General features: G+C 29.7%; 1 protein-coding gene across 4 annotated transcripts; it reads right to left on the bottom strand.

Moving 5' to 3' along the window:
• Positions 1-2823: 2823 nt before the first annotated feature.
• On the bottom strand, positions 2824-14617 carry LOC134687584 (TLC domain-containing protein 4-like). 4 transcript variants are annotated; one of them, XM_063547994.1, is made up of 7 exons: positions 14219-14478; positions 13372-13555; positions 11600-11689; positions 8298-8356; positions 7142-7236; positions 5407-5480; positions 2824-3291 (listed from the first exon to the last, which is right to left on the bottom strand). In XM_063547994.1, the coding sequence occupies exons 2-7, from the start codon at positions 13542-13544 to the stop codon at positions 2982-2984; spliced, it is 801 nt and encodes a 266-aa protein (XP_063404064.1). In that variant the 5' UTR covers positions 13545-13555; positions 14219-14478; the 3' UTR covers positions 2824-2981. The 4 variants fall into 4 exon arrangements, with proteins under 4 accessions (XP_063404064.1, XP_063404062.1, XP_063404065.1 ...); XM_063547992.1 differs by having other exon boundaries at positions 14196-14477; XM_063547995.1 differs by lacking the exon at positions 14219-14478 and adding an exon at positions 14017-14180.
• Between the last annotated feature and the right edge of the window lie 1457 nt (positions 14618-16074).

Genomic DNA, 16074 nt, shown 5'->3' with positions numbered 1-16074 from the left:
TTTGACTTATTGTTATCTGTTAAGTTTATTCTCAAAGTAATTATGTTTAATATATTATCAAATCAACTTATTGGCTAATACCAATGATATATTTTTATTGAGTAATTGTCTTTGTTATGTTATCTGCATGATACTGTAAATTCAGAAATTATTGCGTGCATTTATTATTGTGATTTTGTCATTTTAGACTTGAGCCGATTTTAATTACAATGTATTACGATTTTGAGAAAAATCCTGTTTAATTCATATAAAACATTTCAAAATGCAAGTTTTAATCATTGCGCTTACAATTCTGTCGCATTTTTCGCAATAACAAAAACCTCGCAATAATTTCTGAATTTACAATAGTCTATCTTTTTCAATTTGTCAAGTATTTTTTTAATAAGATCAGTTTTACATTGCTATTGATCTGTTATTGTGTATGTACACATTTTTAAAGTATAGGTTCTATTGGAGTATGAGTAACTTTGGCTTGTGATTGTTAAATGAAATAATACACTGCCATATAAACTGTACTTATTTTTAAACTTTGATAGAAAAGAAGTAAAAATGAAAATTTATATTGAATTAGCATATAGCATACTGTAAACCAACTGACATACATGAGTTTTGCAAGTTTAAAAGAATGTTAATATAAATCATCACAAAGATGTTAAAATTAGATTTTTCCATATATGAATATATCAAGAAAGTCTCAAAAATAAAGAGTGAAGTTGGACAGGAAAAGTTCAACACAAAAAAAACAACATATCTGCAAAAATAAATTGGTTTGCATTTTAAGAATTTGTGATACACATATATATATACATTTACTTTTATATTTAGATACACATATTATTACATTGTTATATGGTATGAGCATGAAAAGAATAACTATTATAGAATCTCTGTGAAGTTATTGGCTCTTGAAAGTACCAGTTAAAACTATGGAGCCAACAACTTCTGAAATTGGTATAATATTAGTACACTCCACTGAAATACAGTCATTATACATGTGAATTTGTGAAGTGTATCTATCAAAAATATATTGGCAATATTGTTAAAGACTTTTTAAAAACAGAAAAATATAAACCTTGTTTTAGGTTAACCAAAAAATAGCAAAAGAAAAAAACCCAGAGTTTTTTTATTTATTAAACTGCAGAAATATTTATCCAAATGAGTTAAAATAAAATTATTTTTTTTAGGGGGGATTGGATTGGGGAGAAGGGTAGGGGGATATAATCTACAAATTCTGGTTACACATGTTTAAAAAATGAAAACTTTATTTAGCTTTATTTGATAGACAGGGTGAAAGATGGAACATTGAAGTAGATTCCTTTGCATGCAATTGGAAATAAAATGTCTCTTCTCTTTATTTAATTTATCTTTAAGGGAATTGAATATAACATATATTATTTCAACACCATATCATACAGTTATAATAAAGTAATTAACTCTGATTAGTTTGTTCTCTTTGTTTGTGATCTTCAATGACCAGGGTAATTTCTTGCACAACAAAAAATGAAAACAACACTTTATTGATTTCATGCATCTAAAGCACTTTTCTGTAGTTACTTTCATCAGGAATGCTCAAAGCCTAATGCCGTTATTAAAAAGCAAACTGAAATGTATTTGACCTATTGCTTATAGTATTTGATAAACTGACAAAATAACAAAAACGTTGTTAAATGAACAATGAAAATGAGATCAAGGTCATATGAATCCTGATAGACAGACATGGTAATCTTACAATCATTCCTTATACCTATTGCTTACAGTATCTAGTACTTACAGTTAGTTGACTTAAACATGAGCAATGAAAATGAGATTAGGGTCACATGAACTATGCCAGACAGACATAGAAAACCACATATCATTGATTTAGCAGTTCATCTTAAATTGATCTAATCACAAACTAATGCATGTAAACTAAGATAAGTATCAAAGTCATTAGACTGTGATTGAGGGGCAGGGCCAAATATTCTCCATGGAAATGAAATGTGCCAATGATTATACAACTGAATACCAAATAATATTGGCCTATCATTAATGGTTCCCCTTGAACTGACCTTATCACAAACTAATACATAACTTGCAAAAATTTTCAAAGTCAATAGACCATGACTAAGGTGGCAGAGCCAAATTATCTCCATGGAAATGAGATAAACCAATGCTTATACTACTGCATACCAAATATCATTGACCTACCACTTGTTGTTCTCCATAAACTGACCTAATCACAAACTAATACATGTAAAATAAGCAAATCTTTTGAAGTCAATTGATAATGACTGAGGGGGCAGGGCCAAATAATATCCATGGAAATGAGATGTGCCAATGCTTGTACAATTGCATACCAAATAAACGAAATTAAAGACAGCAACACCCATCAATTACCGCATGGTGATTAATTTATTGTGGTCGACATGTTTCGCCAACATGCGTGGCGTCTTCAGGACAATATTATACATGAAATCAAACAGTGAAGCACAAATTTTGCGGTTGTGCGGTTTGCCTTAACAATAGAGGTTGTTATGACGACGTTATAGATATAAATAGAAAGTGAAAGTGAAAGTAAAATAAGAATCTAGTATAGTTAAAAGTTGAAATTGCATACCAAATATAATTGACCTACAACTTGTAGTTCACCATAAACAAGACCTAATCACAAACTAATACATTGCTGACGCCCGTCGCTGCCATTGCTGCCGCCTGAAATAGCATACCTTTGTCTCGCTTTTTGACTCCGTCAAGAGGAGACAAAAACTTACTTTTCATGTACAACTTAGAAGGCATAAGAAAAGTTTTTAAGACAGCACTTATATAAAAACTTAATTTATTCATATAAATAACAAATAAATGATAATCAACCTCATTATTTATAAACAACATACATTGATTGTTCGCCAACATGACTAATAATAACTGATTCAAATCATACAAGCAACCATAAATAAGTGCATCCAATAAAAAATAACATTAATACTTTTAAAAAATTCACATTAATCATTTTTATGAGCTACTTCATTTTTATTTGCATCCAATTTCAAGGTAATAACCTTTTTAACTCCTCTACACATTTTCAAAAACCAAAAAATATTAATCGTATCTAAAATAAAACAAGAAAGAACAAGTACAAGTCTTATATGACCAATTCTATTGAAATCGTCAGTCCCAATCACCGAGTACACTATGTACCAAAAGTGTGGCATCACTAATATCCGCACTATCAAAAACGAGAGTGTCATTAATACGCCATTCACCATATTCTGTAAACTGGTTTTAGGGTAACCAAGTGTATCAATAAACCATCTAAAAAGAGAAAAACACAATTATACTAAACACATGTAACACATGTTGATGGAGTGTTTTCAGTTCTTGACAATTGTTTTTATTTAACCATTTAAAAATATAGGGCAAATGAACACAATTATAAAAACAGATGATGAAACATCTGTTTTAATGTAATTTTTGCTCATTTGCCCATATTTGACAAATTGTAAATGGATTAAAAGAAATTGTTTATGGGATTGTAACTTTATTGAAAGGATACATTTTCTTTACTTCCAATCCATCAACTTCTTAATGTCGATGTTAAGATCATCTGAAAGTAGGCTAAATGTCTACTGTGCCTTCTACTGTATTTCATTCCCAAAAAATAAATTATAATCATTACTGTCTTGAATCTGGGAATTACAAAACAAATTGTGTCAAATATAAACTAGAGGCTCAAAGGAGTCTGAAAAACTCATATGGTCAAATGACATCATATTGATAAATTACAAATATCAGGACAACAACTATATTTACAAAATTTTCATTAAATTTAAAAAAAATCCTTTTAAAATTGCTAGTTTTTTTTGGGGTGTTTAAAGTTTCTGTCTGTTTATAAAATTTTCTAAAATTAAAAAAGTAATAAAGGACAATAACTCCTACAGGAGTGGATAGTTGGTTTCCATCATTTTCATAATACTTAAAAGATCTTGTTGCTGATTAGTTTTGTTGTTTTCAAGTTTTACAATGTGAAAATAAATTCAAGATATAAGGCAAGAACCAAGAAATTTGTTATACAAGGGCAATAATAATAAGTGGTTAATTAAGCATTTCAGTAAAATTGGTATTTTAGTACTTTTTTTTCCCCTGAACATTTTTGGACATTATGTATTTCTGCTATTTTTCAAAGTTTTCAAGATAATAGGCAAGTGATGAAATTCTTAATTTTAAAAAGGGCATTAACTCCTGTTTGTGACAACTATACTTTTCTTTTGTTTGTTTTGATATGACAAACATTTTTGTAACTTATCCAACGATTTCTTTTGCATTATGTTCTTATCCAAATTTGTATTCTTAAAATTAGATTTTATTATTAGCTAGGTTACCAATTACCATTATCAACAAAACTAATGAATAAAGGAATACTGAATTTTTATGAATGCATCCTCAGCCCTTACAATTATGTGTTCCTTAACTTTTTCTCTTCATTTTTTTGTGTACAGTTAACCTTTCCTCCATAGTGACGCCTTTGACGCCAACCCCTTTACTTCATAATGAAGCATTTGACGCCTGTGTAGTACCTCAGTTGGAATGCTTCAACTACAAAGTGTCTGCTTCAAACTTAATACAATTTGTATCCAATATGAAAAGGATATTCATAAGAATATCTGACTTGAATTTATTTGATGAAATAGTTGTTTTTCGCAAATTGTTTATAATTTAAAGCATATTTTTAGCCTTTTATTGAAAAATCCTATGCGAATCAAGTATCCAAAAAAAAAAATGTCAATGGAGGAAAGGGTTAATCACAGATTGTTGTCTATCTATTTTGGCAATTGTCTTAAAATATTTATTTCAATAAAAAAAACTTATTTCTAAGCACATTCCTACATACATGATGACAAAATCAAAGAGGCTTAATTATGACTAAAACATTAAAAAGAAATATATGACAGTTTCCTTCAATATAATTTAAGCTTTGACTGATTCCCTTTGCCATAATGTTGTCAGGTTATTTACACAAATTCCGTCATAAATCAACCAAGTTCAACTTTGATATTTACCAATAGACTTTAAAAAAAAGTTGTTTTCGTAACTAAGTATTCTTATTAGCGTAACCCTATACAATTCATTACTATGATATATATGTGTAGAAATAATCTTTAAACAGAAAGCTGAAGGACGCCTTAGGGTGCGGGAATTTCTCGCTACATTGAAGACCTGTTGGTGACCTTCTGCAATTTATTTTTTTCTTTTGGTCGGGTTGTTGTCTCTTTGACACATTCCCCATTTCCATTCTCGATTTTATACTTGTACCACACGTTCAAACTTAGTTTTTGTCAAATAAGAAAATTACAACAGACAATGCAAGGGAAATAACTCCAGCTCAATAATTTATTGACTTTTAAAGTCAATGGAAAACTATATACATACCTTAAATCTACAAAAGGTGTTGAAATTTCGGCCAACAGTCTGTATATTGCAAAAAATGGTAGAACGCCATAAGACTAAAAGAAATAAAATCTCATGTTAAATCTTGAATATTTCACACAAACTTCTTAGTTATAATTAAATATAAGCCAAAGTGTCATACTCAGTGCAAAATTTTGACACTTGAAGTTGAAAAACAAATATGTGAGGTTATCAAGTCTAAGTTGTTAAAAATTTTGTCAAAGGTGTTGCCAATTTTTCTAGGACTGCAAACAATAATTACTGCTTTCGTATCTTTAACATATTGCATTAATATTTCATTAGAAACATATTATTCATATGGCTTTAAACATATAGATGTTCAAATCAGAATATTGTCTTTGACATGTTTGAAATTGGCACATCTTTCTGCATCCATTTGTATCTAATAAAAATCAAGTCTAAGCCTATAGGAAAGACAGTTCATAAAAACTTTTCCTGATTATATACAACTTCAAGCTGCACAAAAATCGTGTATGATCCATTTATTGTCATTTGATGTTTTAAGTAACACTGTTCTTCTACTTTTAGTTTGTTGCGGATGTTTGGATTTTGTTTCTTGAATAAATTCAATGTGTGACTTCTACTAAATTTATAGTCCAAATAATTATGACGTCTTGAAAGGCTATTATAATTTTTTTCTTTGACGCATAAGGCGTCAAAGAAAAAGAAAAAATAGCCTTTCAAGACGTCATTATTATTTGAACTACTAAATTTACAAACCTTTCTTATATAAAATTGCAATTGGTCAATCTTATATACCTAAATATTACTTATTTTTGGAATCACCTAAACTTCTTTTAACATGGTCTTCATAGAAAAGATCTGGTTGTCCTAAGTGATTAAACTTAATTGTGCTTAAATAGGTTTCATCCCCTTTTTCAAATCCTTTTTTATTTTTATTTTCATCTGAATGATATCTTTGTCTCAAAATAGTTATAATAAGGCAAGAACTTATTATGTTTTTCTGTAATATGAATACAAATATTTTAAAAGGGAGACATTTTCAATGAATACTTGGTCCTGAAATAGTAAAATCCATGGAGTACGTAACGTAACCTGTGTTAATCATTTCAAAAGATAATCATTGGTTTTAAGGATCATTATTGTCAGGGAACACACGAATGAAAAACAACACTGTGTGTGTACAAAATTCATGTTTTTTCTAATGTTTCTGTTAAATTCAGACAATCCAGAACTTGTTCCACACTGGTAACACATAAAGTGTAACATAGAGTTATCCCCCTTTGATGCCATGCTAAAATTGTATAGGCTACTTTACATGATCCAATAAAGTTTAAATTTTGTCAAACTTTTTGATGGTCTTTTTCTACAAACATTTAAATCAAATTGTGAATAGGGCTAATCTTAGATATGTGTTAAAATGATTAGTATAAGCTTGTGCTCTTTCAAAATGTATCACCAAACATGATCAGACAAAAGTGTTATTATCAAAAAGCAAATAAAATTGGACACAAATTGATTCTTGGCTAAAGTTTTGGTTTAAGTTAGTTAACCATGGAGTAGTGTTCACATCAACTTAAAACCTGGTGTTCATATTAAGGTTTAATACAAATTTTCACTGTCAATTAAATGTGTTTGCAGTTGCACTGGAGGGAGTTCTTGAAAGCTTAGTGAGAATTCAATACATCTCTTATGAAGTTCTGAAATTCCTTGAGTGATTGGTTTCATTACTTACCATTACTGCTAAATAAGCATATATTGTGGCCGAGTGATGAAAGACAAAGAACCAATCCCAAAGTTGCTTGTAATTCTTAAGCATAATATAAAAGTCTGCAAATAAAAAAAAGATTATGGTCTTAAATATGTCTTTCATAGGCAAAACTTTGTATTGGGACTAGCTGCAATAATGGACAGATTATCAACTTATCTGTAATGGTATTGGATATTCAGTTATTGGAAAAGACACATTAATTTTGTTCTTTATTTGTGAACGTTATCAGATCTAGTCACCAAAATAATCACAACATGTAATTCGTATTATTACTGCACACAGGAACATATATAATGATGGGACTTGACACTATCAAATTGTAGCCTATATCATTGTAAATTCAGAGTTAAATAGGTACCTGTATGGCAACTGACATGTGTGAAAAAACGTACTTGCTATTATTTAAAAAAATTCTGATTTTCAATAAAATGTCATTCAAACTAAGTTTTATAGTGTTGCCAGTGTATCAAACTTGTCATCTGTCACTTCAAATTTCTTATAATGGCATTCCTTTCATCACACAAGGTTACAGAATGCAAACAGGGTAATTAAAAATAGCACCAATTGCATTCCCAAATTCACAAACCATTATTTAAAACACTTCACATCAAATAAATCACACTTATTTTGGTCATTTTATATGACAAAATAAATTTTAATAAAAGTAGAGAAATTAATGAAAGTAGAAGTTATGACATCTTGATAACATTCTTTTGACATAAGTATCTTCCTACTGTACTCTTTTGTACAAAGTTTGAGACCTCAGTTTTAGTTCTGAACACTTTCATGCTAAAGATCTTTACTTACCAGTATATTCATTTCAAGTAACTGTTTTCAACATGTTTTAAAGACAAAAATTGATTATACAGATACAATAAAAAAATTAACTAATAAGCAATGTCATTTTATATAATTATTAATGCTAAAATTCAAATATATATGATATAGATTTATCATGTTATACTAAATGGAAATTTTGGATTATATCAACTCAACTACAAAAAGTGTTGCAAACGTTAACCAAAAGGTTAGTTAAATAAATCAAATTTTCTCGAATGGATTTTACAAGTTACAGTCATCTTAGCATCAAACATAATGAAAACCAGTGCAATAAACTTACCAAATATCATATATCCAACACAAATACCACAGGAAATTCTTGATACAGGGCTATTGCACCTGAAATAGAAATTATACAAATTGTCCACTAAGATTCCAATTTTTTGAGACTTTTCCAACTTCACTATTAATCGTTGGATACCAATTTTCTTGGAATTCTGGGTAGGAACCACGAATGCCATTATCCAAATTTACAAATTTTCATTTAGTCTTTACAAATGTGTGCACACTTTGGCCAAACCACGTGCACTAAATTAAATATCCATGAAAAGGCAAATTTTCCTCAATCCACAATTAAATTGGTACATTAAGGTACCCACAAAAATAAATGAAATATAAGAGGTTTAAATAACAGTTCTTATTTCAACCAGTTTGAATGAATCTAGTGTATTCATCATTTTTTTTTTTAAATCATTTTACATCTCTTTCAATGTTATTGCAAACCCAATTGAACCTTTCTATAGATTCACCTGCAAGTTACCTGTCCATTTAAACTTTTGTAAGTTCTATTGTCCCATCTAACAAATACAACAGGTATTGTTCTCTGTTTAGTTTATTCACTCAGACCTTTAAATTTCTTCTAAGAGAAATCTATCACTCATTGATTAATCTACCTGAGTAAAAAATGTATCTGCTAAATTGATAGAAATACATGAAATAACACTTTTACTATGTATAAAAAACTGTGTATGAGTTTGATTGTATTATATTAACAATCTGTTGAATGTAAACACTGATTCAAACATTAATAAAAGTTGATTTCTGAAAAAAATCAACATTATTCCTATTTCTAAAAAAAAATTGTTATAAAACCCCTAAAAATGTTGATGTTTATATATTAAGGCCTTCTTAAAAGTATTCTTTAACTTAACAAAAACTGAAACATGCAAATTTTCATAAGAACAATACTTTTTTTTTTAAAAAACAAACTTTTTATGATTAAATTATTAAGTATTTTGAACAGATTGAAAAAAGTATTATAAATGTTTAATAAACACGAAATCACAGGCATTTTTTTTATGTGAAACATGTAATTTCTATCAATATAGCAGATAAACTTTTTACTCTGGTAGATTAATCAATGAGTGATAGATTTCTCTTAGAAGAAATTTAAAGGTCCTGGTGAATAAACTATACAGAGAACAATACCTGTTGTATTTGTTCAATGGGACAATAGAACTGCCAAAAGTTTAAATGGACAGGTAACTTGCAGGTGAATCTATAGAAAGGTTCAATTGGGTTCGCTATAAATGAGTAAGACAATGGGATGGACAGCAGAAAATGGTACTCAAAACATGGGTTTTATATTAAAAAATTAAAATGTCTTTTCAAGTCCATCTTTTCACATAAATCTAATTATTCTAATATATTTATTAGTACAAAACATAAAAATCTACAAACGGACAGATTGACAAACAGAGGTAGAAGGTTGTTGCATTATAACACCTCATAGGCAAATAGGGGTAAAAAATAAATAAAACATTTGTTATAACATGCACAACTTTGATTCAGGGATATTCAAGGATAGCATCATATCTAAATGTATTCTGTATATATATATAAAAGGAGATGTGGGATCAGTAACAAAATTAAAGGAGCCTGCATCGCTCTCATTATGTCATTTTATATGAACATAATAAATAAGAATCACACAAATTTATTTGGTAAAAATTGAGTTTCAATAGATCTACCCATTCTGAAAATTTTGATATTATGATTAAAAAAAAATTATTAGAAAATTAAACGCATTTTACCTTTATTAAAGTTCCTTTTTTTGTTTTAGCAATGGCGGCCATATAGATCAATTGACTAAACTATCAATTATAAACTAAAATCTAGACAATTTAAAGAAATATTATATGAACTGTGCCCACTTTTATTAAAAAAAATTGATTTCAGTATTGATCATGTTGATTAATGCTTACAGACTACATAGGATGCCCAGTGATAGCAAAAGCTTAAACCAGATGAGCTGATAAGGACACAGATATCATATCAAAGACTTGAATGTGTATTTCGTAATGGATAAGCAACCACACTATATTACTAAATCTCTCCAAATACACTATACATGAATTAAATAAAGACCACTAAATAATAACTATCAGGTATATTTCAGAGAAAAAGTTTGCATGCATGAGAACCAAATAAAAGCTCAGCAAAACAGACAAAGCAGTTTACGGTAAAATTTAAATCCAAGGATAATATTTTGATCATGAAAATGATACTCCGACTTCTTACATTCCATGAGTTTATAATTAAGTAATACAACTGTGAAGGTGTTTGCCAGATTGAATGTATCTTATTTATATCAAGACAATGCAAATCTCAACATGGCAAAAGAAAAGATTTCAATAATTTAGAAGTTGGGTATATCAGCAATTTGATCTTACATGTCTTATTGCAATGTATAGTATAGTTAAGCATGATAAACACAGAATATTCAATTATATATTTCTACATGTAATGATATATATATTTTTTTATTTTGGACACCTTTCTGCTGTCCAGTATAAAAAAAAGATTTGTCACAAACTGTCCACTTTTTAACTTGGTGCATGTCTGATGCATATATGGTACTTACCGTATATTTTCAAATGGTAGTAATCAGCCTGTGGGGATAGAGGTTTATAATATTTGACATGCCATAAGGAAGTGCATAGGAGGTTTATACTGTGAAATATGATTTGTTTGACTTCTAATTAACATCAATAGACATTTTGATGTCATACCATTAGACCTTCCAGTATTCTACACTGACACTCTGAGTTTGATATTTTCAAAGATTGACTTATTTTTGTAACAAGGGGACTAGATTTCACTTTTGCAGCCAAAAAATTAACATTTACAGAAAGGAGGGCAGTTCTTTTTATCATTGTTTCCAACTCCGTCACAATACTCAAATTATGTATAGAATCATTTTCAACTGTATAAATCTGAATAAATTTCACAATTGCATCAATACTTTTTTTAGACAGTCTAAGTTTATATCAAACCATAATTAATTGAAATAGAATCCCAGTAAACAGGGGTAAAGGTCAGTTTACCAAAAACCAATAAACAGTATGTACATGATGTATCTGTTATGTTTCCTTTTTCTCAAAATCAATAACAAAAAAATATAAACAAAGGTTAAAGTCAGTACATCAAAAATCAATTAATGTAATTTTTGAATAAATTCCCTGTGCCTGAAAACCAATAAACAAATATACACCGAAGAGAATATTTAAATTTGTGCTTTTAAAACATGAAAAGTGCAAATTGTATACCCACAAAATGAAACTTTTATCACAACACTCTTACCATATTGGGTCTGTCCATAACTGTTTGTCTGTTGTTAATGCATACACTGACAGGAAACTCATTATAAATGCATGTAGCATGGAGAACACACTGCACAAGAAAAATACAAATTTGATCAGAATTTATCTCAAATTAAAATATTATACACAATTTAATAAATTGTGTACACATATATAATTTATTAGCCTCCTATTGGAGAGTATATAACAAAGAAAAGACATTTACAACTAATTATATATACAAACAACAAGAGTTATAATTTACGCAGACAGTTCATAACGATGGGATCACAACGAAAAGTTCAATTATTTACATATAATGTTGTTTTCAGTTTGAAGATAATTTGTGTACTACTAGTAGCAGTTGCGCTTCTGTAACAATTTAAAAGAATTGTAAATAAAATTTACACATATGAAGTAAAACAGTTCACGTTTTTCATTCTCTAGATCAAAATCGGTGTCACAGGCAAGAATACAATTTAGCAGTTTATTGTCAGTCATATTTCCTAAGTGAACACTAAATCAGGTTTATAGATATAGGAAGATGTGGTGTGAGTGCCAATGAGACAACTCTCCATCCAAATAACAATTTACAAATTAAACCATTATAGGTTAAAGTACGGCCTTCAACACGGAGCCTTGGCTCACACCGAACAACAAGCTATAAAGGGCCCCAAAATTACTAGTGTAAAACCATTCAAACGGGAAAACCAACGGTCTAATCTATATAAACAAAACGAGAAACTAGAAACACGTATATATTACATAAACAAACGACAACTACTGTACATCAGATTCCTGACTTAGGACAGGTGCAAACATTTGCAGCGGGATTAAACGTTTTAATGGGCCCAAACCTTCTCCCTTTTTCTGAAACAATAGCATAACATCACAACATATAAAAACATACGATAAAATATCAATTAGCAGACTTAACTCAATCAAAAAACGTATGATTACACAAAGAACGAATAAATTTGATCTGCGATATCTGAATACAAATGCATGTCTATAAAACTCCTCAAAAATTGATCTCGAGCCTCAACTGTTAGCCACATGATAGTATTGCATGAGTACAAGGATCATCAAAAAGTTTACCACATTTATCACATAATATTCTGTTGTTTTGTAAGTTCTCGTGTATAAGACAGCATGTTGATGTTACAAAATGGGCCTGCCTGCGCATCAGTGGGTGATATATTGCTACTTTCCAAGTCGCATGGATAGCAGTACTGGATATTAATTTTAAGTCACTAGACCATGACCCTATAGGGGCATTGACTCAAAACAGTCATTAAAATGATATGTACCGTCACTACTGGTAATAGTTAGAAATACACTTTAATAGAAATATATCAGTGTCTATTACAATGTATAACAAATTCCTATCAAACTGACTCAAGGACAAACATTTTTTATTTAGGCTTGTCACCTTCTATATGAGACTGTCCCAAGTCTGGAGCCTGCAATTCAGTGGTTTGTTGTTTGTTGCTGTATATTATTTTTGCTTTTCTTTTAATGTCTTGTACATCATGTGCATTAGTTTTCTTGTTTAAATTGTTTCACATTTGTAATTTAGAGGCCTTTCATAGCTTGCTATCAATATGGAATTAGCTCATTGTTGAAGGCGTATGGTGACTTACAGTTGCTTCCCTTCTATTTCATTTGGTCTTCCATGGAGATCTGTCTCATTGGCAATTATGTACACCTCAACTTCTTTTTTTAGTTTTTTTAGTTTTTGTGTTGTAGTCCTTTTGAATTTAATATACTTACTATGTGTGCCAAATTATCTTTTTTTCTTCTGGCAAATGAACATAATTCGGAGAAATCCTTTTTGAAAATTCATCAATCTTGGTGTTAAACAAAAAAAATACAACAAAGGAGACTACAGCATATCGGAAGTAATACCAGTCAAATGTCAATTCTTCCAGTCTTTCCATTGTCATAGGAATCTAATCTGAAACAAAATTAAATCTAACATATTACAAATACACTGCATATTGAAGCAATCTTATCAAATAAGGTTTTCAAAATAATGAGTAACATTTAGTTTTTGTTAAAGATATGAATGTGTGTGGTGTCAAGATACTCCAAATGTCTCTAGACAATGCTGGAGCTATCTTTTACTAATAGGAACCAATCAAGTTCTGTCAAAGAAAGTCTTTAAGAGAATGTGAAAGGATGTAGAGAAAAGAGACACCTAGATTTGCTGTTTTAACTTTCATATTTTAAATAATGAAAGTATGTACATGTACATGACGTACATGTAGGTACATCATTTTTGTACATCTTTCATGTTGTCTTTAGCATAATGCTGTATTTGTACAATATGGCTGTTACTGCATATAACTGGTTCAATTCTGTGTATTATTTTAACCTTATATTTTAATTTACACATGTATAACCTAGATGCATTACCTCTGGATCACTAGACAGAATATCACAGACATATGATGAACATATGAATGGAAATATCAAATACGCAAGAAACTAGCTCTTACAAGTGCACAAAACTTCAATATTTCATTAAAACCTGCTTGAATAAGTGTGTTATCCTAACTATTTATAAATGTACAGCCAATATAGGTGTCAATCACCTGTTTAAAGTCTAGACTTTAACCTCAAGTTTGTGATGTCGATGGTTTCTTCAAATATTCACCAGCTTTTTTGTCAGTTTAATATTTTTAGAATATTCACATTTCTTTCACAAGTTCCTTCCCGACTACATCACGTGTACATAGACTAGTCATAGATGATAGCATCCAGGAAAATTGAGAATTGTTTCAAAACAGACAAAAGCTGCCAATATTATATAGGCAGTTCAAATGATTTTAAAAATAATATTTGATTGTCAAAATATACACCAATCTGTTTTAATAAATATATTTGAACCTTTGTACTTTGACCATAAACAGAGATAGCAACATAAGTCGATTAAGTCAACGTCAACATTGAACCGGGTCAACAACCCAAATCTTCATAAAAACTGTAGTGGGAAGGAAACGTGTGAGTTCTTCATTTGTCGTCCTTCTTCTATAAATCCCTCCGTTGTTGGAGCACATGTAAATCAATATAGATCTATAATCCATTAAGATCTATTAAGCATGTTAAGACTTTTATGACACATTAAAAAGGATTGGAAAATCCTTTACAAGTCGAATAAGTGCATAATTAAAGTTTTAAAAGGAATTTAGTAATGTATTCAAATCATTAAGAAAATACACGAAGGTGTGGATGAGGCCGGTTTACCGAGGGGTTTACAGATTAGATAATAATGATTAATTAAAAGAATCGGAGAAAAAAACCGTACACAAAATTTTACGAATAAAGAATAATAAGGTCTTAAAATATAAAGAATAGACAAGGACGTATTTTTTATTTGTTAGTTACACGTCCTTGGAATAGAGAACTACAGACCGACAAACATTATAAAAAATTCTGAAAGATAAAATAGAAATATATTAAATATACTTTGTTATTTGCAGTATACCTCATAGTCAAATGTGAGAGTGCTTAATTGTTTTGTTTTTTATTGGGTTCTTTTTGTATTTTTTATATTGACATTTCTCCGCACAAACTTCTAATGCCTCATGTTTGTCTTTTCAAAGTGAAAATACACTTACCGGGTGCACTTGAGTCAATTTCAACATAGTATTGATCAGTATTCATTGAATAATAATACATTACTACTATTTTGTTGAGTGTATTTTCTGTGGTATATTATATTATTTTATTATTTTTAACATATCTTTTATTGTGTGTGTATTGCATATGTTATTGTTTATAATAATATTGTCTGTATCATATGCCCTCCTGGGGCCCTAATTTGGTAAATAAAAATAGTCTATTCTATTCTATTCTATTCTATTCTATTAGGCTAAGCACTCTGGGCTAAGCACATTTAATTATTAATGAAAGTATCAAAAGATAAATACACAAAGCATCAAACAATATAAAGGATCTGCCGGATTGGGTCATGATACAGAAATCAAATAAAGAAAGGTCGAAAACAACGTTAATGAATAGAAAAAAGTGATAAAAAGAGTAGTACAGAATAACGTGATGAGGCGCAAAAATCCGATAGAGAATCAAAGAAAAGTGTTGAGATTAAAGAAAAATTGTACTATAAAACCTGGGAACTCAAAAGTATATCTGGTCAATATGTATGTTCCTGTATAAAACCGAAATAAAAATGTTATAAAATTAAAGAATACAAAAATGAGAGACAGACCCAATTCCAGACCTTCATATGACAAGAAATATCAGAACACTTTTAAATTCTCACGTAAGCAAATACTGATGATAGGAGTTTTTAACAGCCTTGACTCACAGACATTTGTTTCTATCCATGGGAAGGTTGACTATCTATATGGGTTGTTGACCTTCCAAATGACAGAATAAGTGCCTGTGTCTGTGCCTTGACTGGCTATACACCCTTGCGCGGTCGACCCTGGTTTGTGCCTTTTTGTGATACAA

This window comes from Mytilus trossulus, chromosome 10 (genome assembly GCF_036588685.1).
Source record: "Mytilus trossulus isolate FHL-02 chromosome 10, PNRI_Mtr1.1.1.hap1, whole genome shotgun sequence".
In the NCBI taxonomy this organism is placed as follows: domain Eukaryota; kingdom Metazoa; phylum Mollusca; class Bivalvia; order Mytilida; family Mytilidae; genus Mytilus; species Mytilus trossulus.
This window is presented reverse-complemented; position numbering and strand designations above follow the sequence as displayed.

Excerpts from the sequence above, each read along its gene's own strand:
- LOC134687584 (XM_063547993.1), bottom strand. The coding sequence starts at position 13,544 with ATGACAATGGAAAGACTGGAAGAATTGACATTTGACTGGTATTACTTC. Across the intron at positions 11,690-13,371 it reads AAGATAATTTGGCACACATA|TGTGTTCTCCATGCTACATG; the intron begins GTAAGTATATTA and ends TTTCTTGTGCAG. Across the intron at positions 3,292-5,406 it reads ACACCTTTTGTAGATTTAAG|ATGGTTTATTGATACACTTG; the intron begins GTATGTATATAG and ends TTCTCTTTTTAG.